Below are 22,325 nucleotides of genomic sequence, written 5' to 3' on the forward strand. Positions count from 1 at the left end.
CAAGAAGTTGCTTCATCAAATACCACATTTCGTGACGTGTAGCATCTTCCACTAATTGGATCACAACATTTCCACCCCTTTCTCTGGCTGTCATATCCCACAAAGATACATCTAACAGCTTTCTTGTCAAATTTGCTCCGTAAATGATCAGGAACAAGCACATAACATACACGGCCAAATACTCGAAAGTAGCTAACTGTAGGTTTTATGTTTCATAGTTTCTCAAAGGGTGAAACAAATCCTAACCTTGGTTGAGGAAGTCTGTTGATCACAAAGGCTACAATCATTATTGCTTCAGCCCAAAACCTTCTAGGTACATTCTTTGCATTTAGCATACTTCGACAAATTTCTGCAAGATGCCTGTTTTTTCTTTCCGCTACACCATTCTGTTGTGGCGTGTTGGCACAAGTGTACTGATGACGTATTCGGCATTCCCTTAGGTATTGAGAGAACTCGTTTGATCTATATTCTCCTCCGTTGTCTTTGCGCAAGCAACATATATTCTTTCCCACTTCTCCTTCAGCGGAGTCTCTGAACTCTTTAAACTTTAAGAAAGTATCAGATTTTTCTTTCATAAAGAAAACCCACACATACCTGGAGAAGTCATAAGTGAATGTTACCATGTACCGCATACCGCTAATTGATTGTTGCTTAACCGGTCTGAACACATCAGAGTGAACCAACTCCAACGGTTCTTTTGCTTTAAACTTCGACTCGTCATATGGTAATTGGTGTGCTTTACCATACTGGCATCCCGCACAGACCGTGTCTGTTCTCACGTCTAGTTGAGGAAGCCCCTTAAGCATCGACTTTTTCACCATCACACTTAGTTTGGAATAGCTAGCGTGACCTAACCGCATGTGCCATAGATCTGATGTCTCATTTTTCCTTGTCCTGTCTACATATGCAGACTCTGCTGACATCACGTAAATTGATTCCAAACGTCGTCCCTCCATTGTTGGTGTTTCTGAGACTTTGACGTCACGATAAACCTTCACGTCTTGGGGACCAAATAAGACATAATGGCCTGATGATGTTAGTTGAGCCACATATAACAAATTTTTCTTCATTCCTGGGATATGGTAAACATCTTGGAGTTGCACCTGGTTAGTATTATATCGAGGCGTAACTATTGTCTTACCGATGTGAGTTATCGGTAACCTTGAGTTGTCAGCTGTCACCACCACACGACCTCCATTATACTCAGACAGGTTTTGCAACTTTTGTTTGTCACCCGTCATATGATTTGAGCAGCCAGAATCTACGATCCAATCATTATTGTAGTCAATCCGTTCTGGTATTGTTACCGTGAGAGCTAATTCTTCTTCCGCCGTAGCAAATAACGCTTCAGCATCCCAACCATCTTCACTATTCACCTTCGAACAAGAAGTAGCAGTATTACTTTCAACATGCTTTTTCTTGGTCCAACAGTCTTTTGCCATGTGACCCATCTTCCCGCAGTTATAACACTTGCCATCGAACTTTCTACTATTACCGCGATTCTTGGATGCTCCCCCTGAATGAGGGCCTCCCTTTCCTTGGTAATTTTTCACCTAGTCACCATCCTTTTTAGATCCACTGCCAGTATACCGCTGAAAAGTGCCTCTATTTTTGCAGGTGTAGAGCACTTTCTCTTCACCCTTCAGCGAGACTCATCCCATTTGCTTGGCCATGGCTTCTTGACCTGCAAGCAAATTTTTGAACTCAACAAGCGATGGTTGTGTCGGCCATCCCTGTACAGTGGTAACAAACCCTCGATATTCGGGTCTCAAACCATGGACAATTATTCTTTTTATCCTGGCTTCCCCAATAGTAGCTGTCGGATCTAATTCTGAAATTTTGCGACATATCGACTTCACCTTGTGAAAGTATTGGGCAACCGCAATGTCGCGTTGCGCCATTGATAGAAGTTCATTCTTGAGAAGTTGCAATTTTGTATCGTTCCTCTTCGAAAAGAGTGTAACAAAAGTGTCCCATGTTTTCTTTGGTGTTTTAGCATCCCGAATGTGCTCTAACATTTCTTCTTCAATTGTGGTCTTTAAAGCAAACATTGCTTTGTCTGCTTTAATTTTCCACTTTCGTAATATTCCATTGGCATCTTCTGTCGCCGGTTGTGTAACTTCACCACCACCGACAACCTCCCAAAGGTCTTGACCTTGTAAGTATGATTCCATACATGTTGCCCACGTGTTGTAGTTTTTGTTGTTGAGCTTCTTGATCCCTCCAACTACTTGAAGATCACCCATCTTAACGGCAAGGCTTTGACTACACCGAACAAGCTTGAGTAACAAACGTGCAGAGTACTAAATTACTCTAAACACAAAGAAGCTCCACAAGGTTTGTAATAACCCCGACAATAACTCAAGAAATATTTTCTGATGTGGAAGATCAGTTAAAAACTGCAGCCACAGAGCATACTCAGAATTTTAAAAGACCTTAAAAACGTGGATCGGATACCAATTGTTGAATCAAAATAGAGTAAAAACTCTAATTGGTCGAGAAGAAGAAAAAACTCTTTAGAATAATCTCACAAAATTGCAAAAGGGAAGAACTCTTAAGAAAGCTTTCAAATGCTTATAATTAAGCTTTGATTGTTGGGTGATAAAACTCAAATACAAGTAGGGTATTTATAGGTTACAAGAAACAATCTAAACCACTCTTTAAAATAAGCACTAAATAATCTAAACCATTAAAATTAAAACATGAGAAAAATACTTAATTTTCACCAAACTAAATTGATGTAAGCAATGACATCAAAACTAAATTGATGTAAGCAATGACATCAAATTAATTTAGGTATGAACTTATTTAGGCTAATATTGAATTTTCAACAATATTTAATTGGAATAAGACTACCATTACGAACTTGAACCTTACCTGAACCAATACATGCAGAACCAGCCTGCAAATTACTAAAACCATTGGTGAGGTGAGGTGTAACCCCTGGATTAGGGTACCAAGCATTATCATCAACAACCTCGGGAGTCGCTGGATGAACTTGAGTTGCAGTGAGAGCTTGAACTGGTGCAGCAGAAACAACAAGATTAGCAGAAGCACCACCTACAAATTGAAGAACCAGTAGTGTTATGAGAACTAGAAAAAGTTACTGGATGAGAATGGTGAACATGAATCTATGGAGTAACTTGAGCAAACATATGAAAGGTATTTAAATGAGGAATAGTAGCACAGCAAACAAAATTAAAAGGACCAGTAGAGAAACCACTATGCACATTATGAGTGCAAACATTAGCCTGATCCATAGAGTAACCTTTATTACTTTGTGTGGCTCAGGCAGACTCGTTCTTGTAATTCATATCAAACCTATAGTAACACATATCTACAAGATGACCAAGACGACCACACAGCTAGCACTGTGGCCTGGAGCCATTTCGACCACTGCCTCTACCTCTATTACTATAAGTGAACCCAATACTATTACTACAAGTGAACCCAGTACTATCACTGCGAGCACTCTTATTACTTCCAGGATCTGAGTAACCATTACCAGGAGTGATAGAAGCTGAGGACTATTGTGTAGCAACATGAGTAGAACCAAGAACCGTATCTATCATATTAACTTGTCAAGCATCAGCATCTAACAAGATAGTACTAACGACAGAAATATCAGAAGAATTAATACTAGAAGCAATCACAATTATCACATATTCATACTCGGGAGGAAGACCATTAAGGATGGCATTTATATGTTCATGATCAAAAATCACTTCACTATAATTCGCAAGATTGTCACAAATACTTTTTATCTTCATTAAAAATCTCTCATACTTAAGTCTCATTTCCTTTGAGAATGTAAAAACCTCTTATATGACATTAGTCTAGACATGGTTTTACCATTGTATAATCTATGCAATGTATTCCATATATCAAAAGCAATATTAAGCCCAATCAAATGAGGTAAAACACTCTCACTAATTGTTGACAAAAGCCATGTAACAATAGCCCTATCCTGTTCTTCAAACCACTCAAAATCAGGATTTATGCTAACAACATCATCATGAATAACATTTTGAGGTGGAGCAGAACCCTTGGTGTCTATAAATCGTAACAACTTATTAATTTTTATGGTCAAGTAAACTTGCTGATGCCAAATCAAGTAATTGTTGTCATCAAGAACTACGTTAATCTTTTTTGTCAAAAATAATCTGCTAGCAGACATATGCAGAATACTAGAAATGTTGTTACTAGCAGATTGAGTATTGACAGGCAAAGAATGAGGTTCATCCATAGTAATAGTCATACTGAGCCAAAGATCAGGCACACAAGCTCAATCATAAGAAAACAACATGCAACACACCAAAAGAAGCGAAGCAAGCAGTCAACTCGCACAAATTAACAAAACGTAACAAACCTCCTCAACAACCATACATTAAATAACAGAGAAACAAAGCAAAACTCACAAAGCTCGAACACATATTAAGCATCAAAACAAGGATAAACCTCACCAATGCATTGAGAAACCAACAAATTGAAGGAAGATCCAATGAGATGATGCACAAAACAAGCAATAAACAAATACACCGTAATCGAATAAAACAAATTAGGGCATATAAACGCGATGTGTCTGAATTGAAAACTATAGATCTGATAGAAAAAATCTCAAAAAACGTTAATAATGAGCATAAACATGGCTCTGATACCATATTGAATTTCATAACTCCAGTGATCAAAGCTATGAATGATGATGAATGGAGTAGAAACGAAAGAAGAAGAAGAAACTGAACAGTAAAGCAAAACAAAAAAAAATTGTAAAAGATGATTTATTCTCGTTAAAGAGCCATAGCCCAAAACTATATCATACATCAGTTTATATAGTCCAATACAAGAGTAAAAGTCTAATCGTCTAACAAACTCCTCAACAAACTAACTGATTAATCTAATATAACTGATCACATATTAGTCTTTACCATGATAGTTATATGATCTTAAGTTGTTAGTTTTGTTTCAATGATTATAGAAAATTGTCTTAATTATATGTTTATTTTATGATTATGATCCTAAATATTTATTGTAATTTAAGATATTTTATATTTTAAATAAAATTAACGATTTTAAAAAATATATATCCAAATAAAATCTAAATTAAATATAGTTTGATTTCAAAATAACTCGATATGAACCCGTTCAGAAAATTCTGATATTATTGATCAAAACACAGGAATGAATTTGCATTTAATTTGATTTAATTCTTTGACCGACTAAAAGAAAATAACGAGTTAATTATGTTTCCTACGTGTATATATTCATTTTAAAATAATAATCACATTTAATGTGCCGAAGAAAATCATCACATTAAGAAAAAACCTAAATTATTATCTTAATTTTAAGATTTTAAATTGTAGAAACAGGAATTATAAAGATAGAAGTAAGGAAAATAAATTAAAAAAGAACGTACGTGGGTATGGCTGAATTTCAGCATCTGTCGATTGCAGTTCCAGTCTCATTCTAAACACAGTAGGAATAAACCTACGAAATCAAATCCGGCCTTTCCCCCTTTCCCACTCCGATTTTTCTCTTGTGCTTTGACTTACTTCTTCCAAGTTTCTTCAATCCGTCTGTTCAAATTGCAGTTGAAATTGGGATTACTCCCGCTGGCTTTTCCCCCCACTTAGGGTAAGTGCTGAAACCTTTTCTTTTTCTTTCCTTTATTATGGGTTTTATTTGTTTTGTTGTATTTTTTAGATGCACGAAACCCTTGGACTATGTTTAATGTGAATTCTCTTACAACATTAATTGAGTAGAAGTTGTCTCTTTATGCGTAGATTGTAGTGAAGTTTCTATGAAACTCCAGGATGTTGTTTGGATTTCATTTATGGGTTCCTTTTCTTTTTCAATTGAATTGGCTTTCAAGGTCTTTTAATCAAGCTGTTTATTGTTGTTAACAAGTAGTAGTTGTTATATGGATGTTTTAATCAGTTAAAATGTAATTGTTTTTTTTCTCTCTCTGTTTTCTAGTTTAGAGATGGGGACAGAGCACCGCCAAACTCCTATTGGAAATGATAACTCAGCAAGAATTTCAGCTCCACCAGGTTTTGCGAGCCTTTCAGCCTTCTTCTTGAAGAAGGTTGATCATTGTGATGAAAACGAGAACGTCGAAGCCTCAAAGGATTCGTCCACACGAGATAAGGTGCAGGCAGAGGCCATTGATGCCAAAAAGTTGAAGAAATCTGTTCAGAATAGACCATGGATACTTAATGAAACGATTGATCACATTGCAAATGAATATCTGTCTGTACAACCTTATAAGGTCACATTTATGTCTCTTCCCATTTCTTTTTCTCTCGTAGCAATAGTTTTTCCCTTTCTACACCAGACTAAGATTTTAGTATCTATATGGTTTGTTATACTTGCTTGTTACCCTCATGATTTGGCTCCTCATGACCATTTATTAATGAAACAGGCAACAAGAAGGCAGTGTCCTGGAGGTGCTAAAGAAGATGTCCTTGAAGAGGTGCCTGTTTTTCGACCATCTGAAGAGGTTTTTTCTACCACATTGAAAGAAGTTGCAATATTTTTTGTGTTTCACTGTTTCTGCTTCAACTTGTTTGTTACAACTTCGTTAATGTCAACTCCTTCGGTTGGTAAAAGTTTTAAATATTTAAAGGACTTGAATCTTATTTCCAGGAATTCACTGACACGATAAAGTACATTGAGAGCATACGTCTTAAAGTCGAGCCATATGGACTTTGTCGTATTATTCCTCCTCCTTCATGGCAACCACCATGCCTAATTAAGGAAAAGAGCATTTGGGAAAGTTCTAAGTTTGTTACCCAGATTCAACAGTTTGACAGGTTTCGAGATCATTCTGAAAAGGAGGAAGAACCTGGTCCAGAATTCACTCTTAAAAGATTTAAAAAACATGCAGATGATTTCATACAGTACTATTTCACATCCAAACATACGGATGTAGGTCACCGTGGTAATTGCAAACAGGGGGATCCATCAGTGGAGAGCATTGAGTGTGAATATAGAAAGATTGTTGAAAATCCCACTGGAAGGTTAGAGGTATGGAAGAATCATGTTATTTTCCCATTGTTTTCTTCACTCTGTATTTGCTTGTGCTCCTAATAACATGTTTTGTAGGTGCTATATGGTGATTTGGATACAACAACTTTTGGCAGTGGATTTCCGCTAGTATCAAAGCCTAGAGAATCATGTAACCCTATCTACATTCAGTCAGGCTGGAACTTAAATAATGTACCTACACTTCCTGGTTCTCTTCTTTCTTTTGAAAGTGATAAGACTTCTGGTGTGTTAGCACCTCGGCTACGTGTAGGAATGTACTTTTCATCACTTTCTTGGGTAAGGATTACTTTTGTTTATCTATATACTTTTATCTGTTTGCTGCAAATAACAATCACAATAGCTTTTCATGTTTGTTTTAACTTTAAGCATTTTCAAGCAGAAGGTTGAAGAACACCATTTAAACTCAATATGTTACATGCATATGGGTTCTCCAAAAATTTGGTATTCTGTCCCTGGGAGATATGCCTTCAAGTTTGAGACTCTTATGAAGAAGTACTATCCAGATTTTCTAAGCAAACAGCTGAAGCAGTGTGAAGGAGCGGTGAGTAATAAAGGTATTAACTTGGTTTGTTCTTTAAGAGGTTTTTCCATGGTTTGCACAAAATAAGCATGCAGCGATTCATGCTGTTATTTTCCAAGTCATTTTTCCTTTTCTGTATCACAATGTATCACATCCCTATGTATTCCAACTATGGAGATAAGTATTTTAACAGAAAATTAAGTTTTAGCATACCTTTTAATCTAGAATGCTGTAATACTGAATGTGCCCTTTAATATTTCTGACTTCAAGGGAGCTAAGGATGAAACATTTTGTGGGAGTTCGTTTATGCCCTAATGCTAAAAGTATTTATGCAGATAACAAGACTTTCTCCCTTCGTTCTGAAGTCTGAGGGTGTACCTGTCTACCGTTGTATTCAATATCCTAGAGAGTTTGTTCTGGTTTTCTCAGGAGCCTATCATTCAACATTTGATTGTGGGTTTAATATTGCCGAGACGGTAAATTTTGCTCCTCTTGATTGGTTACCTCATGGGCAGAATGCTGTAGCACTCTATCAATCCCAGGGAAGGAAGACGTCAATTTCCTTTGATAAATTGTTGATTGGAGCAGCAAGAGAAGCAGTGAAGGCACAATGGGAACTCTCTCTATTAAAAAAGAATACCATTGACAATTTAAGGTGGAAAGGTTATTGTGGAAAGAATGGGATCTTAGCTGAAACACTTAAGGTACGCTTCTGATTATCTTCTGTAGTCTAGATTTTAATCTATGTCTTGAGCTTCCTTGATTTCGTAACATTTATTATTCATGCTTTAGTCCATTAGCCCAATATCCCCCAAGGAAAGAGGAAGAAGAGAACTCTTCATCTGAAGATATCGGGGGGTCAGGTTCTACACATTTTGTGTGCACTTGTATGGTCAAATTTGGAATGTCTAGATTTTATTGTCATTTTATACTTTAATGGAGAAATAAGGCTTATTGTTAATTGATGTTTATCCTCCTGCTTTATGTTTTGGCCTTTATGTCTTGCATGGTACAAGCAGTCACGTGTCGAGCAGGAAGGTATGAGAAGGGAATACCTCTGTGGCTCCTTTCAGACAAAGAGGAAGGAGAAAAACTTTAGTTCTACTGGAAAAAAGGAATGTAGCCTTTGCTACTTTGATTTGTTCCTCTCAGCAGTGCACTGTCCATGTTCTGCTGATAGATACTCATGTTTAAATCATGCAAAGCAGCTTTGTTCTTGCACATGGACAGAAAAGATTTTTCTCTACCAGTATGAAATGAGTGAATTAAATGTTCTTGTTGAAGCAGTAGAAGGGAAATTCAGTGCAGTGTATACATGGGCCAGAGAGGACCTTAATTTGGGTCTTCACAACTACACACCCAAGGAAAACTCTTTCACAGAAGATAAAGGACAAAAAGAGCAGAAGCTCCAAGATGCAGGAACGTCGTATGGCAATGGTTGGACTGCTGCTGCTTCTATAAAGGCAGAAATAAAGGCCCGTATACAGCAATCACAATGCCCAAATGGACAAAAATCAAAAGAGAAGGCAGTATCAACTCCACTTCCAAGTATCGCTCAAGATGATACTTCTTTGTTACTCAGAGTAGTGGTGCCCGAAGCTTTGTCGTCATCAAGTAACAGCGTGTCGAGTTCCTCAGAATCTGATGACACAATAGACCTTGACCTTATTGATGGAGGAGAAGGATGCCTCTTATCTACGCTAAATTCAAGGCCTTCTCCTAGTCAGCGTGCAAGAGAAATCACATTATCTTCCCAGAGGAGACCTCGTGAAAGTGAAATCACATCATCTACACTAAGGATGCCTTCTAAAAGAGAAGCCAGATTATCTGAGATTCTAAAAGATAAGCATGGAACAGCGGAACATCTAAAATCTTCTTCTGAAAAACTACCTAAGAGCCCAGTTTCTAAGAGACGAAAAAAGAAGTAAACCTGAACGTAGACTCTACAACTAGCATAGGCGTCAATGATTTTCAAGTATGTAGCCGCATTTGTTCATAGTCAAATTGTGGTTGAGATAGAGACAATCACCTTTCGTTATCTGCTGTTTGTGTTGCTTCTATGGAATTTTTACCTGTTAGTGAAAAAAAGAGACAGAAAACATTGTTTGAGGGACAGAAACTTTTGTGATGTCTTTAGTAGAATATAAAAGCTTTGAGGGAAAAGGTTCAGGTTATTGACTTTATTTTTTTGAACAAGCTCAGATAATGTAACTTCAGATGGTAGGAAATTTTGGAAATATGTCGTAATCAATTGCTTTTTTAAGGTGTAATTGATTATTAAACCATTTTTTATTTTTATGTATATGGCAGTATATCATGAATCTTCACCTGGAACACCCTCTATACAAATCCAGGTTTGCTAGTCTGTCGCTGCTTTGATTGAAAACGTGTTTTTAATCTATTTCCAATACAAATAAAATATATGGTGTAACAGGATTCAGAATACTCCCTTGGGTCAAGGCTTCAAGCTTCAGTTCCATGAAAACCCGTCGAGCAGGGGTCCGTAAAGGGCAGCAATGGGCCAAGATGGTAGCGGGTGAGTGCGATTACTCCTGAAAGTTTTATATGAATAATCTATTTTCACTCCTAAAATTGTAAAATTTTATAAATTTATTTTCTTAAAATTTTATAATTTCATTCCTAACATAAATTCCTACATACGGCTAAAAAAAATTCAATTCTTGCAAACGGGGAAAAGATAAGACAGAATTAGAATAGCATGTGCTGTTTCTTTTGTCCTCATATCAAATAGATTGTCTTCTAATTGAACTGAACATGTACAATGAAGTATCACGATGCTGTCAGTTACTGTGGTTTCTGCAAGCTTTGCAGTAAGCAAGCAAGAAATTCCTCAACAAAATAATATTGAATTAATAAATTGATACATAATAATCCCAAGGATACATAGGAAGCCATCATCGGGTTGAATTCAATTTCTACTTTAACAAAGACAAAAAAAGAATTATGGAAGGATGGAAAGCTCCATATTTCAAAGACCAGCTGAAACTAATCCATGCAATGAGACAATACCAATCAAGGTATTTTGATGATCGACAACAGGCAGAAACTGTACGGGAGAAGGCGGTGATTCCATCTTTTGCATGGCTTCCACTGCCATTGCATCCGGACCGATAGTTCTTGGTTCCCTGATATTAAGATTCAAGTGAGTTTAATTGAAAACGACATGGTTTACTGATTCGAACATTTGGCATTAGGTTTACCTGTTGCACATTTCGCCGACAGTGAGCTTGAATATGGCTTCGCCACTAGCCTTAAGAGTACGACGCAAATCACCATCTGTAAATGTGCCAAGCAAGTGATGCTCCTCGTCTATAACCAGCAAGCACCCGCATCCCTTACTAGTAAGCTCCACCAGCTGATCCATTATCAAATCACCTTCCTTGCAAACTGGAAGTTCATCTTGCTTCTTCATTACATCTTTAACCTGCATACAAAAAAAAAACCAATCCATGTCTAAAAGTCCAACAAATTCTTTTTTTTTAAAAAAAAAAAAAGCTGGATTCTTTTCTGGATTTTCAAGCTTCCTACACAATCAATTATGTAAATTAAACAATGAAGAAACCGAAGTACAGAAGCAGAAAGCAAAATCTGAAAAGAAAATGGACTAAAAACAGAAAAGATTTCAGCTTCAAATGTAAATCAATCAGGATTAAATTGAGAACGACATGAACCAAGAAACAGAAGTTCACATAAATCCATCATACTTACTACTATAGAAGTATAAATAATAAATCAAACAAATTTTCAATCTGCTGTTTCTTATATCAACTATTCAATGGTAAACATAAAGAACCATCTTTAATTTTCAATTATAAGATCAATAAAAACCCACTAATGATCCAGAATTTCGTAGCCAAAAGAAATTAAATATCGTGAAAAATTTTGAACATTCAATTCAAACAAACCTTAAAAATAAGGCTCTTCCCAATCCTGCCAGCAGGATGGTTGGCCGCGTATTGCTCCTTAGTCAAATTCCTAGCTCCCATAAGTGCGATAGCCACTGTGTCTCCGAAAACCATTTGGATCGCCGTGGAAGTAACCGGCGCTAAATCAAACGGACACAATTCCCTCTCCAACGGAAGATGCACGTTCATATCGCAAGCGTTCGCCAAGGCATTGTTGGGAACGGATGTGACCGAAATGAGATAAACCCCCTTGGCTCTAGCACATGGGATGAGACGTAAGAGTTCCTCAGTGGATCCGGATTTCGAGAAGAGGACGAGGATGTCGGCGGAGGAGAGTGCACCAATGTCGCCGTGGAGGGCGTCGAGAGGGGAGAGGAAAGCGGAGCGGATGCCGAGGGAAACCAAGGTCTGGGAGATCTTATTGGCGACAAATCCGGACTTCCCGACGCCGGAGAAGAAAATGGTGCCGCGGGAATTAAGGAGGGTTTCGGTGAAAAACAATGCTTGGGACAGATCGAGGTTCTGGAAGAAGTAATTGAGGTGATCTTGTTGGGCTTTGAAGAGGCTAAAAAGAGCAGTTTCGGAAATTCTTTCATGGTGGGGAGTTTTGTGCGGCGGAGAATGGAGGTTCAGTGGCGGAGGAAGCGATCCCATTTTTGGATTTGTTGTGTGCGATGAGATGCTTAGCTTTGGGAATGAAGAAGAGAAGGCGCGAGATAAGTGGAGTGGCGTATGCTATATTGGGGCCTTTATTTTCTGCTTCATTCGTCCGTTCATTATTTCCTGGTTGGGTAAAGAATGGAATATTCTAGTTTTGGATTCTCCTCTCTAAATGTGTCGGTAGGCACTGCAATACCTACAATTATTTAATTATTTTAATTTTATTTAATTTAACAACAATTAATTTGAAATAATTAGAAATGTAATTTATAAATTCAAATTGATTATTTTTTTCTTAAAATTTAAATTATAAAATATAATTTGAATAATAACTCGAATAGTTTAAAAATTTTAGTAACTAGTTTATTTGTTTTCAAGTTTGAGTATCAACTTTGTATGATATATTTTGAATATATATATATATATATATATATATTTGTATATAGTTATAAAAAAAACTTAAATTGAAATCAAATAGCACCATGACATTATAAATATTTAGTATTTACAATTAAATTTAAACAAAAACTCGAACAACTCCATTTGAATTGACTCAAATTTTATAAACCCGACTAAAGAAAACATAAAATTTGAATTATAAAATATGACTCGTCAACTCAAATAGTTCAAAAAAAGTTTGACTCGGCTCGATCGAATGCTCACTTCTAATATTAGATAGTGTCATACCATTTGACTAAATAGTTATTTCAATCCATATTTTTTTGTAGTATTTTAACCTTAATATTTTATTTTTAGACAAAAAATCCATCTATATTTAAAAATCGTTGGTTAATAAACGCAGTGACAAATCTAGAAATTAAAAAAATGTGATTCAAAATGTTAATACTCTATTCTAAAAAAAATGGGTATGTAAATCCAATTATTTTTTTCATTTCTATTAATAAACTAAACTAAATTTAACAATTTTCCTAAAATAATGGGTGTGCAATTGCTCCTCTCAAGAACCACATCCATCCACCCGTGAATAAACAATTAATGCTCTATTTTCCTTAAAATGAAACGTTGGAACCAAAATATTAAAATAAAAAAAAGAATTAAAGTGATTATATAATTAAATGTTAGAGATGTTTATACCTTATGAAACATTTATACCCTATTAAACATTAGGAATCAAAACACTCTATAAAGATATATAGACGCAAACTAAAAATGATAATAGATTTAGATTTTAATTTTAAATTTAAATTTGGCACTTGTGATTTTATTTTTCTATTGTGTTCGTTTTTTCTTTTTTATCATTACAAATATGGGAAAGAGAATTTATAACATCCCAAATTACTGGTTAGTGACTAAATTGTAAAATTTCAGAATTTGATAATCAAAGTAGAATAGTTGAATAGTTCAATGATTTATTTGGGAATATTTCCTAAAAATTTTTAGTAATTATCAAAGGAATTAAAGGGCAAAATGGTCATTTGGCAAGAAAGATATTTTCCCCTTTTTATATGAATGATTCACGTGGAGTGGGGGAAGTTATCTACTAACTCTTATCTATTCTTCTTCCTCCTCCTGTGAAGGCTCCAAGGCAAAGGTGAGTTTTCTATTTTGTTGATTATTTGTTGAATTAAATGTTGAGTTTTGATCATTCGATGATAACTAAGCTTAAGGAAAGCTTAAGTTATCTTAAAATCAAAGGATAAAGGAGATAGAGAAGATTAAAGATTTGGAGTTTTTGAGTGAAATCTTGAAATAGAGTTGATAAGTTAAATTTGAAGTTAAATTCGACTTGTCATCAGCTTAATTAAGAGATATGAAGTGATAGAATTGAAATTAGAACATGTTGTAAATTTGGTATGATTCTTAATTTTAAGAATCATAATGAGATATGGAAGATAAAGATGGTTTAAATGTATATAAATTAGTTTAAGTATGTATATTTGAGTTAAGAATAGAAAAGTGAATGAAACATGAAGAATTGAAGTGGAAATAGTGAATTTTCGTGCAATGAACAGTGATTTTTGGGCTTGAACGAAAATTCCAGATTATGCAAAGGGAACAGATACCCCCTGGGGGGTTATCGATACCCCGTAATGAAAAAATAAAATTTTGGTTCATTAAACTGGCTTAAGTTATTAACATCAAGTTTAAGGTTTAGGCTTCTGATAATTGTTTTGAAATGTTATATTTATGTAGATATTGAGCCTAAACAAGTTCCGGAATAATCAAAGGATTAGGATTGAATCAAAGCAAGGCTAAGGTGAGTGCAATTTAATTTGTGCTTATATAATGAACATTGGCTTGCGATGAGCCAATGACGGAGTTATTATGGTAAGAAGTAACTCTTAAAATGTTATTGTATGTGACATGAGTTACATGATTATATGTATATGTGATATGTTTAACATGATGTGATATGTTTAACATGTTGTTATATGTGTTGTGTGATATATATATGTGCTTGCATAAGAACATGAAAAATAAAATAAGTTATGTGATAAGGATATAGAAAACGAAATGAATGATATGAAATGTGTGTATGCTTGATTATATGAGTGGATATGTTCTTGCAAGTACTAAATGGCTTATGTAAATAAATGAAAAGGTGAGATAAAATAAGTAGTATTTACTTATAAGGTAATAGGAAATTATGTGAACCCATGCAAAGTGATACGAGTTATGTGACATATGAATATGAAATCATATGATAAGTGATATGAATTATACGAAAATAAACTACATGATGATATGCACATGTGATATGAGATATATGTTTACACATACATATGGTATGTGAAAGAAGAGAAAGAAATATGTGATCATATGAAATGTGATAAAGAGCTATGTGAAAGAACAAGTGATATGAAATGTATAAATGATAATGCCCATGTTATGTGATATGAGAGCTAGTGGTATAGTTGGCATGCCAAGAGTCGAGGGTTACCTATGTTCTAAGGAACATATGGATAGTTTACCTAGGTTCTTTGGGACCTATGGACAGTTGTTGAGGTTCTTTATGACCTCTGGATAGGTCTTTCGGGACAAATTTCATATGCCACTCAGTGAGACTTATACGAGCTGTGGTGACAGCAATAGTGCACAACCTCAATGTACTCGAATACCTTGAGTTCTCAATAATGTACATGGGCCTATAAAAGATATCAAAAGTATTTGCATTATTATATGATATCGTGCTATTATTGTTTACACTGAATTCTTTGTGTACATGAGACAATAAAGAGATAATAATCACTACAATATATGTTATGTATATGCTTTTGGTGATATGAAATGTTTCACATTAATTATATGATGTTATATTGTACACAGAAAAAAGATAAGTACAAGATCATATGATAAATGAGTTAATGATAATGGTAGAGATCATGATAATGAGGTTGTTGTGGATAATGATGGTATATATGCAAGTATGCATTTTGTTATATGAAATGTTTATGGTTTTATTATATGTTTTATTTGGCTCACTAAGTCAACGACTTAGCGTGTGATTGTTTCAAGCGTAGGTTCTGAGAAGAGGAATAATGATAAAAGTTAAGCAAGACATGTCAGTTCTCCTTACCGAAAATCAAATCAGAAATGTAGATCGAATTACATGTATTTTGTTAGAAAGAATTTAGTTGGCATGTAATAAATTAAAAAGATGTATATTGGATACGCTCTGATCAAGTTTTGAAATGTTTTAAACGTATATATGTAAATGGTAATTTTATACAGATGGAAACTTAGATTTTTATGAATTTATACATATTTTATGAAAGTACTGTAGTAGTACTGTAACAGTATTGTAGTAGTACTGTAGCAGGGAATCGGTACCCTGTAGCAAGGGAATCATTCCCCTCAAGCAATCTGGAAAAATTTTAACATTCGACATTGTTCACGGCACTGTTCATACCATATTTTACTGTTCATAAAACGTATATTTTCTTAAATTGGTTATAACAAACATGATTCAATAATATATTATCATATTTTCTTAAAAAAGAGTTCAAATGTTTTGATATTTTGTAAGAATATCGTTTTTAAAAGTCAATGTGACATCTCGGATTCGTATTCGGGTTGGATACGGTTTGGGTTGTTACATTTAATGGTATCAGAGCTACGGTTTAGCCGATTCTAGGCTAAAAACGAAGTCAAAAGTGTTTTTAAAAGTATACATGCCAACACAAAGTGAAATTTTTTTTGATTTTCAACTTTAAACCATATATGAATTAGTTGTATTCTCCGCTAGAGAATAAAGCCAATCAGTTCAGACAGATTAGAAATTATAGTATTAAAGGAACTTTATCGTCATGAAATAGAATAGTTTCTTTACAGTATGGGCAAGATAAAGTGGAAGAGATTGATGTTAATTGGAGAATATTAAAAGATCAATGAGGGGTTTAATAATATGTATATTAGTGATCAGTTATAAGACAAAGGTAAATGGAATGGTTGAATTCGAACAAAAAAATTGTATTATGGACGAGTGAGAATGAAGGTTTGATAAGTGAAAGAAATAGCGAATGAATTATTTTGACTGGAAATAATATATTTATATATGGATAGTTTGATAAAGGTTTATGTTTTGATTGAAAGAAATAAATCGAATAATAAGGTAGTGTGATAGTGAGTGTATTAAGGTTAAAGGATTTGTATGTTTAATGAAAACTAAGGATTGATAGAAAAGTTAAAAGGATAAAGAACGAAAAGTATAAATGATATGAAATGGATGTAAAAGCATAAAAGAAACAAGTAATGAAAGAATTAAAGTAATGAAGTGAAGTTTATGATAGCACGAAAGATTTATTGAAGAAGTGATATGTGAAAAAGGAATATTAGAAATGTAAATAGTATTGTGTATAAGTAAGAGTGTGGATATGATTAGGGATTTGCATTATAGATGGAAAGAGTTAGCAATGGCTAACAAAAATTAGGTGATGGAAATGTATTGGAATTATAAGATATTGTGAGGTTATGATAACCAAATATGAAGTGGATTCGAATACAATGTATATTTTAATTATGTAATGTGATGTAGTGAATGAGATAAGGATTTGAATGTTCTAGAGATTATAAAGAGTAATAGAAAAGTTTAAAAATGAATATATCGGTGAACAATTTATAAGATAAAGGAAGTTATAACGTTTGACTTTGAAACAGAGGAATAATATTGTGTGTGAGTAAGAGTAAGAGTTTGAAAAGTTGAGTAAGATATCATTGAGGAAAATTTCGATTGAAAAGAAGGAATATGATCGAGTTGATAAGGGTTGTGCCCTATATTGAAAGTTAAGGAATGTGTTCAGAAAATTAAATGTGCAACTGGATAATGTTAGAGGATATCTACTATTCTAAAGTGGAAAAGTTAGATGTTAAAAACAGTTTTGATATTTCGATATAACAAATTAAGTTAAATGAATTTTAAGATTTTACAAATGATTTTACAATTCATATTCGATTCAATTTATCGAATATCAAATTATTACTCCAAGTCTTTAAAGATCAATTTTAATCATTACTAATTGTGTAAAATTATGATTTGTACTTAAACAATTTTCACAAATTATTTTGAACCAAAATCAAGCCTTAAATCAATTTTTTCAAAGGCATGCACCGATGCATCAATACCATGCATCGATGCATCAATGAATAAATTGAAACATCGAATGCATTCCATGCACCGATGCACTCTCCATGTATCGATGCACTCTGCTTTAATTAAAACATCGAATGCATTTGATGCATCGATGCACAATCCATGCATCGATGCACCAGGCTATTTTTCAAACATCGAATGCACTTCATGCATTGATGCACTCTTAGTGCACCGATGCACTAGGAGTCCAACGGTCAAAATATTTGAAATTTTACACTGATGCACCGGTGCATAATGGTCATGCATCGATGCATGAGACGCTCCCACCCAAAAAATTAATTGTTTTCACACAATAACGGCTCTATTGACTCCACTAATTATCACCAACATTCAGAATTGATTCAAGGAGTATTTAAACAAGTTTAGAAGCCATTGATCAATAATAAGAAACATCAAGCAATTAGAATCAAGAGAGAATCAAAGAGAAAGCATCAAACCTCAAGTTTGAGCATTTCATGCCTATTTTTCATTCAATATTCATTTTGCTTTCAAGAACACTTATTGTGCTCAATTGTATTTATTCTTGAGTGTTCTTTCTTTGTTCTATAATTGTGCAAACATATTTTCCTTGTGAGATTTTTCTTGTAAGTTTGCAAATTTGTATTTCTCTTTGAGAAAAGAGTGTTCTCAAGAATTGGGGTATATTCTTGAGGGAGTTGTAAGGTTATCTCTTTGGCCTCAAAAGGAAGAACAAATTAGTAAATTTGTTGGAAAATCCTTAGTGTGGATAGCTAAGGTAGTGGACGTGGACTTTGGTTGATAAAATCGAACCACTCTAAATCGTTGTGCAATTTCTTTCAATTTTCTGCAAAAGCTTCCACCAAAATTTTTTATTACCAATTCACCCCCCTCTTGGCCGATTCAGTCAATCGATTAACTCAACAATTGGTATCAGAGCCTAACTCATTTTAAGGTTTAATCGCCTCTTGAGTCGATTCGGGAAGAGTTATATCGATAATCAAAGTCATCAATAGTCTCCGCTTCAAACTTCGACTCCGGTCTCGATTCGATGCCCATCAACAAGCCTCCTTTCTTCAATGGAGCTAACTATGCATATTGGAATAATAGAATGATGTACTTCATTCAAGCAAGTGACATGGGAGCATGGAATTCCGTAGAAGAAGGATACATCAAACCTCTCACTCATCCAAGGTTGTGGAGTGAATGAGAGACAAGAATGTTCCAGCTCAACTCCAAAGCCATCCATATCATTTTTTGTGCTCTTGGACCAGATGAATACGGAAGAGTTTCATCGTGTACAATCGCCAAAGAAATATGGGACAAACTTCAAGTCACTCATGAAGGTACCGATGAGGTAAAGAAATCTAAAATTAGTATTCTAACACATAGCTATGAAAATTTCAGGATGAAACCAAATGAAGATATCAAAGCTATGACGGATAGATTTTCAACGATTGTCAATGGTCTCAAATCATATGGAGAGATCATTTCAAATGAAAAGCATGTGAGGAAGTTAGTCTACTCCATCCCAAAATCGTGGCAATCAAAGAAGACGGCAATCATCGAGTCTAAGGACTTAACGTCCTTAACTCTTGAAGAGCTAATTGGGTCACTCCTCACTCATGAAATGATGCTCGAAGATGAGGTGGACCTCGACAAGATTGACGAGACACCAAAAGAAAAGGAGAAGAAGAAAAACATTAGAGTTGCTCTCAAATCCACAAAAGATGAGAGTGATTCGAACGGCGATGACGATGACGAGAAAATGGCATTGTTTGCCAAATGGTTCAGAAAAATGATGAGACCTTATCGAGGAAGAAAATTCAAACGAAATGAAGGCCTCAAAAATGAACCGAAAGAGAAGGACCCAATCATTTGCTATGAATGCAAAAAGCCAGGGCATGTCAAATATGATTGCCCACAATTGAAGAAAAAGGGTCAATCAAAGAACAAGCACAGGGCTCATGTGGCTGCATGGAGCGATGAAGAAAGTTTCGATGAAGAGGAACAAGAAGTAGCTAACTTGTGCTTGATGGCATTCGGGGAAGATTCTAAGGTAACCTCTAACTCATCCAATTTTGATTATTTATCCTATGATGAGTTATTAGAGGAATATAATGGGTTGGCTTCGGATTATGAGAAATTATTTTTAAAATATAAAAATGATGTTTCAAAATTGAAAAATGAAAACAAACTCATTTCAAAAACCAACAATGATCTTAAAAGTAAAATCAAAGATTTGCAAATCAAACTAAAAGAGTTTGAAAAGAAAAATTTAGATTTGCAAAATTTACTTTCAAAGATCAATGATGATCATCAAAAGAAAATTGATGATCTTAAAACTTCTTTTGATAAAGTTGGAACAAAACATTTTGAAAAAGGTGGAAATTCAAAATCCAATTTTGTTAGAAAAAGTTTTAGAAACTACAATCATAGAGGTCCCCAAAGAACCTCTAATGGAAAATCGTTAGAATTATGTGGGTTCCTAAAGAACTCATTACTACTAAAGATAAAAATATCCTACACAAATGGATACCTTAGGGGACTAGGATTTTGGAAACTAATGAATATGGACCCAAAAGAATTTGGGTACCAAAAATCAAAAATTAATCTATGTTTGTAGGGAAAGGAGCATTGCTACAAGGCACGGGAAACAAATTCAAATTCATGGTACCTTGATAGTGGATGCTCAAGACACATGACCGGAGACAAAAGCCGGTTCATTGAGCTTAACGCCAAAAATGGAGGAGAAGTGACTTTTGGAGACAATTCAAAAGGTCACATTGAAGGTATTGGTACAATAGGTAATACCTCTTCCATACAAATTAAAAATGTTTTATATGTGAATGGATTAAAGCATAATCTATTGAGTATTAGTCAATTATCCAATAAAGGATTCAATGTCTTATTTGAAATTAATGGTTGTAAAGTCATTGACATTGCATCTAATCGGATTATGCTTGTTGGTCATAGAATAGGAAACATATACATGGTGCATTTAGATTATTTTGATATGACTAATTTATTCCTAGTTGCTAAGGATGAGCATGATAGTTGGTTATGGCATAGGAGACTAGGACATGCTAGTATGAGTGTTTTGCAACGATTAATTCAAGGAGACCTAGTAAGAGGGTTGCCTAAGCTTAAATTTGATAATGATAAAATCTGTGATGCTTGTGCTAAAGGAAAACAAAAGTGAGTTTCTTTTAAATCCATTAATGATGTATCAACTAGTAGAGTTTTACAATTGATCCATTTAGATCTTTTTGGGCCAACTAGAACTACTAGCTTGGGTGGAAAACAATATGCATTTGTCTTGGTATATGACTATTCTAGATATACTTGGGTTCTAATTTTAAGTACTAAAGATGAAGCATTAGAACAATTCATCACATTTTCAAAAGTAATCCAAAATGAAAAAGGTTACTCTATAACTAGTGTTAGGAGTGATCATGGAACTGAATTTGAAAATCTTGGATTTACTGAATTTTGTAACTCTAACGGTATTAGCCATAATTTTTCAGCACCTAGAACCCCTCAACAAAATGGAGTTTTTGAGAGGAAAAATCGAACTTTAGATGAAATGGCTAGAACCATACTTTGTGAAAATAATTTGCCAAAATATTTTTGGGCGGAAGCCACAAATACCGCTTGTTATGTTGTAAATCGAGTAATGATTAGGCCAATTTTAAAGAAAACTCCATATGAAATTTTCAAAAATAAAAAGCCTAACATTAGTTATTTTCATCCTTTTGGATGTAAATGTTTTGTTTTAAACAACGGTAAAGAAAACCTTGGCAAATTTGATGCTAAAAGTGATGAAGGAATTTTTCTGGGTTATTCCTTAAATTCTAAAGCTTATCGTGTATTTAATAAAATAACTTTAGTTATAAAAGAGTCTATACATGTTGTTTTCGATGATAATCCCCTTCCGAGGAAGGATTCTTGTGTGAATGATGATGTAGGTGTTATAAATACAAATGACGTTAGACATGACGTTGGAGAACCATCATCAAAGGAAGAAACGAAAAATGAGGAAACTCATGATCCTCTTGAGAATCCAACCATTGAAGAAAGGGAAGTATCTTATCCAAGAGAGTACAACTATTCAAGGATGGTGAAATTATAGGTGATCCATCCAAAGGGGTAACTACTCGATCTTCTCTTAGAAATATTAATAATTATGTTGCATTTATTTCATGCATAGAGCCTAAGAACATCAAAGAAACATTAAAAGATGAACATTGGATTATGGATATGCAAGAAGAATTAAATCAATTTGAGAGAAATAAAGTATGGACATTAGTTGAAAGGCCTAGTAATAAAACTACTGTAGGTACTAGATGGGTATTTAGAAATAAGCTTGATGAAAGTGGTAATATAGTGAGGAACAAGACTAGGCTTGTTTCTCAAGGCTATACTTCAAAAGAAGGCATAGACTATGATGAAACATACGCTCCCGTAGCTAGGATGGAAGCAATTAGAATGTTATTAGCATTTACATGTTTCAATGAATTTAAATTATATCAAATGGATGTTAAAAATGCATTTTAAAATGGTTTTATAAAAGAAGAAGTGTATGTGGAACAACCTCCAGGTTTTG

At 34.5% G+C, this 22,325-nt stretch overlaps 2 protein-coding genes across 3 annotated transcripts; one reads left to right on the plus strand and one right to left on the minus strand.

The window, feature by feature from the left end:
- The first annotated feature begins 5,429 nt into the window (after positions 1-5,429).
- On the plus strand, positions 5,430-9,688 carry LOC120189039 (putative lysine-specific demethylase JMJ16). Of its 2 annotated transcripts, none has more exons than XM_039192377.1 (8): positions 5,430-5,631; positions 5,974-6,265; positions 6,419-6,496; positions 6,643-7,023; positions 7,102-7,320; positions 7,424-7,585; positions 7,900-8,268; positions 8,584-9,688. In XM_039192377.1, exons 2-8 carry the CDS (start codon positions 5,981-5,983, stop codon positions 9,490-9,492), a joined length of 2,403 nt encoding a protein of 800 aa, XP_039048308.1. In that variant the 5' UTR covers positions 5,430-5,631; positions 5,974-5,980; the 3' UTR covers positions 9,493-9,688. The 2 variants fall into 2 exon arrangements, with proteins under 2 accessions (XP_039048308.1, XP_039048309.1); XM_039192378.1 differs by having other exon boundaries at positions 5,979-6,265.
- A 723-nt stretch (positions 9,689-10,411) lies between these two features.
- Positions 10,412-12,205, minus strand: LOC120188574 (probable arabinose 5-phosphate isomerase). The gene is made up of 3 exons (XM_039191964.1): positions 11,491-12,205; positions 10,786-11,009; positions 10,412-10,710 (listed from the first exon to the last, which is right to left on the minus strand). The coding sequence occupies exons 1-3, from the start codon at positions 12,142-12,144 to the stop codon at positions 10,554-10,556; spliced, it is 1,035 nt and encodes a 344-aa protein (XP_039047895.1). The 5' UTR covers positions 12,145-12,205; the 3' UTR covers positions 10,412-10,553.
- Between the last annotated feature and the right edge of the window lie 10,120 nt (positions 12,206-22,325).

This window comes from Hibiscus syriacus, unplaced genomic scaffold, assembly GCF_006381635.1.
Source record: "Hibiscus syriacus cultivar Baekdansim isolate YM2019G1 unplaced genomic scaffold, ASM638163v2 tig00116951_pilon, whole genome shotgun sequence".
Lineage (NCBI taxonomy): Eukaryota > Viridiplantae > Streptophyta > Magnoliopsida > Malvales > Malvaceae > Hibiscus > Hibiscus syriacus.

What these genes read in the sequence shown, in the direction of transcription:
- LOC120189039 (XM_039192377.1), top strand. Translation starts at nt 5,981, where the DNA reads ATGGGGACAGAGCACCGCCAAACTCCTATTGGAAATGATAACTCAGCA. An exon ending in TGTCTGTACAACCTTATAAG is followed by an intron (nt 6,266 to 6,418) that starts GTCACATTTATG and finishes TTAATGAAACAG; the next exon opens with GCAACAAGAAGGCAGTGTCC. An exon ending in TCTTAGCTGAAACACTTAAG is followed by an intron (nt 8,269 to 8,583) that starts GTACGCTTCTGA and finishes TGGTACAAGCAG; the next exon opens with TCACGTGTCGAGCAGGAAGG.
- LOC120188574 (XM_039191964.1), bottom strand. Translation starts at nt 12,144, where the DNA reads ATGGGATCGCTTCCTCCGCCACTGAACCTCCATTCTCCGCCGCACAAA. An exon ending in GGAAGAGCCTTATTTTTAAG is followed by an intron (nt 11,010 to 11,490) that starts GTTTGTTTGAAT and finishes TTTTGTATGCAG; the next exon opens with GTTAAAGATGTAATGAAGAA. An exon ending in GTCGGCGAAATGTGCAACAG is followed by an intron (nt 10,711 to 10,785) that starts GTAAACCTAATG and finishes TCTTAATATCAG; the next exon opens with GGAACCAAGAACTATCGGTC.